At 49.4% G+C, this 2,242-nt stretch overlaps 1 protein-coding gene across 1 annotated transcript; it reads right to left on the minus strand.

The window, feature by feature from the left end:
- Positions 1–1,013: 1,013 nt before the first annotated feature.
- Positions 1,014–1,841, minus strand: PtA15_3A248 (uncharacterized protein; the record flags this gene model as incomplete). The annotated part of the gene is made up of 4 exons (XM_053167197.1): positions 1,014–1,134; positions 1,202–1,429; positions 1,499–1,704; positions 1,806–1,841. 4 exons carry the CDS (start codon positions 1,839–1,841, stop codon positions 1,014–1,016), a joined length of 591 nt encoding a protein of 196 aa, XP_053018438.1.
- Between the last annotated feature and the right edge of the window lie 401 nt (positions 1,842–2,242).

Below are 2,242 nucleotides of genomic sequence, written 5' to 3' on the forward strand. Positions count from 1 at the left end.
GGGGCGCTTTGCAGCCAGCCACAGCAAGCCTCTCACCAGGGGGGACTTGTGTCAAGTTAGGCGTGGGGGTAAGTATATGAGCCCAGAAGCAGTGAGTCCTCTGACAGACGCTCCTCACCTCCAAAACAGCAAATCTATCCTCCAAGCTTTCACTGCAATTGCAAGGAGAAAGCTGGGAAGGAAAGAAGATAGATTGAGACATCAGCGGTCAAGCGTCCGAAAGGAGAATGGCTGATGTGGTTACATGATTAGAAAGAAGAAAACTCATAGCATCCAAAAACTTCTAGTGCACCCGTGGTGTAGACCTGGAAGGGTCTCAGAATTTGACTGACACTTGTCCCATATGTGTTTCTTTGAACCTTTATTTTTAAATGGCAGATGTGCAAGTCTCCCAGAAGTGGAGGACTTCCTGTTGAGTCTGGGAGCCTCCCAGATCTCAATTTATACACCCAAATTCTTAATTTTTGACAAAAAGGGGAATGTTTTCCTAGCCCTACAGTTCATTAATTTCATATGCACTGGTTGAGTTTTTGATAGGTATCTTAATTCAGGACTTAGAGGGGCATCTAGAGCGCTCTAAATGACAACAGGAAGTCATCCAGTGATCTGGAGCCCAAAAAGCTAGACTTTTTGGGTCTAAACGGCCATCTGCAGGGGTCCCGGATTGCACTGGAAGTCCTCCAATGTCTCACGGTCAACAAGATTGTACAAGATTGTACAAATCTCATCGGCCCGGTGATTTTGACGCCCATGGGGGAGTTCGTACCGACCCAGTCAATGAGACTGCCCGGCTTCACCGGAGATTTTGTACTCGGTCAAACGTAAATGATCACTTGATCTCTTGCAGAATTTCCTGATGCGTTACGTATTAGTATCTAATATCATGGCATAATCTTTGATGCTTGATAACTCATGCATACCAAAAGCTAATGGTTACGGATACTCTCATAGGAGATACATCCAGACACGCAAAGCCAAGTAAATAGTGGTACCTAACCAACGTTTCTTGTACTTTAAATTTCTTGGACGGTGGGGAATTCAAAGTGAACAGTCTTTCCAGTAAGTCGGTGGTAGACGGACGAGAAAGAATCCAACTTGTATTCCAAGGAAGTGGCATCCTTCGAGTCAAGGAAACTGTGCCAGATAAAATTACATTCAATAGACTGGAAGAGAGTGGGGTTGAGGAAAATCAAAGACTGACACTTTCATGACCTTGGAACCGTCAGTGTGGAAACGGATTCGTTTGCCAGTGATTTCGGTAGGGTAGACCAAGTCCTCCAAAATCTTTTCATGAACTTCTTTCAAAGTACGGGACCGTGGGCGCTGTTGCTTTTGTCGGGTGCCGCGGGTAGGCTTACGCATCATTCGGCGCTGACCAATGAAGACGACATGGCGATCAGAGAATTTCTTTTCCAGTTCCCGGGTCAGTCTGCAAGCAGAGGCGACGAGTAAGCCTCGAGTCATATATTTAGATCGCTGGGGGTGAAGATTAACTTACCGGCCTTGGACTTTGTGGAAGGCTTTGACTTGAGGGACAGGTACAAAGATCACAATGGCCTTGCGTCCGCCCTTGACCTCAACCTCACGGGCAGCGCTGATTTGTAGAGGGCGAAGCTCGGCGGTGAGATCGGGGACGTTAGTCTCGAGATCGAGGATGGCTTGGGCTACCATAAGCTCGGTCTCATCGGGGGTTGTGCGGGGGGCCTAAGATGGAAGGAAAAGGGGCAAGAGAGCAGCGACCAATATCAGTAACGGCAAACTGGTGGACAGTGGCAAGGAGACGTGGGTCCGGGCATTTGACTCACGTTAGCCGTTCGCAAGATTTTCGTCTGAGCTGACATTTTAGGCGATGCGAAGACGAGTTGTGGGACAGGAGGCAGTGAATCTAAAGCAGTTTAGATCACCCTCTGGAAAGCATAAGCTACTGTCATCCGGGGCCGAGGGGAACACATTGAAGGCTGTGGACATGTATATACCTAGTTGAACCTGCTGGAGGCGGCGGACGGCGGCGTTACCTTCGTGATCGTGAGTGCCGGGTGGGCTGGGGGAACGGCACTAATAAGAGGCGGGACTGTCTGGCAGCTATATCACCAGGTTAGGTCAGGTTGGTTCGTGGTGGTAAAGGCGCAGTCCGCAGAGGATACCGCACCTCCCGAGCCGTCCCGGGGTGCTCAAGCACTCCGGCACGCTGTAAACCCCCTCCCTCTCTTGGGCCAGTTCACAAGGTGACACAAGACATTTG

The sequence above is a fragment of the Puccinia triticina genome, chromosome 3A, assembly GCF_026914185.1.
Source record: "Puccinia triticina chromosome 3A, complete sequence".
Classification (NCBI taxonomy): domain Eukaryota; kingdom Fungi; phylum Basidiomycota; class Pucciniomycetes; order Pucciniales; family Pucciniaceae; genus Puccinia; species Puccinia triticina.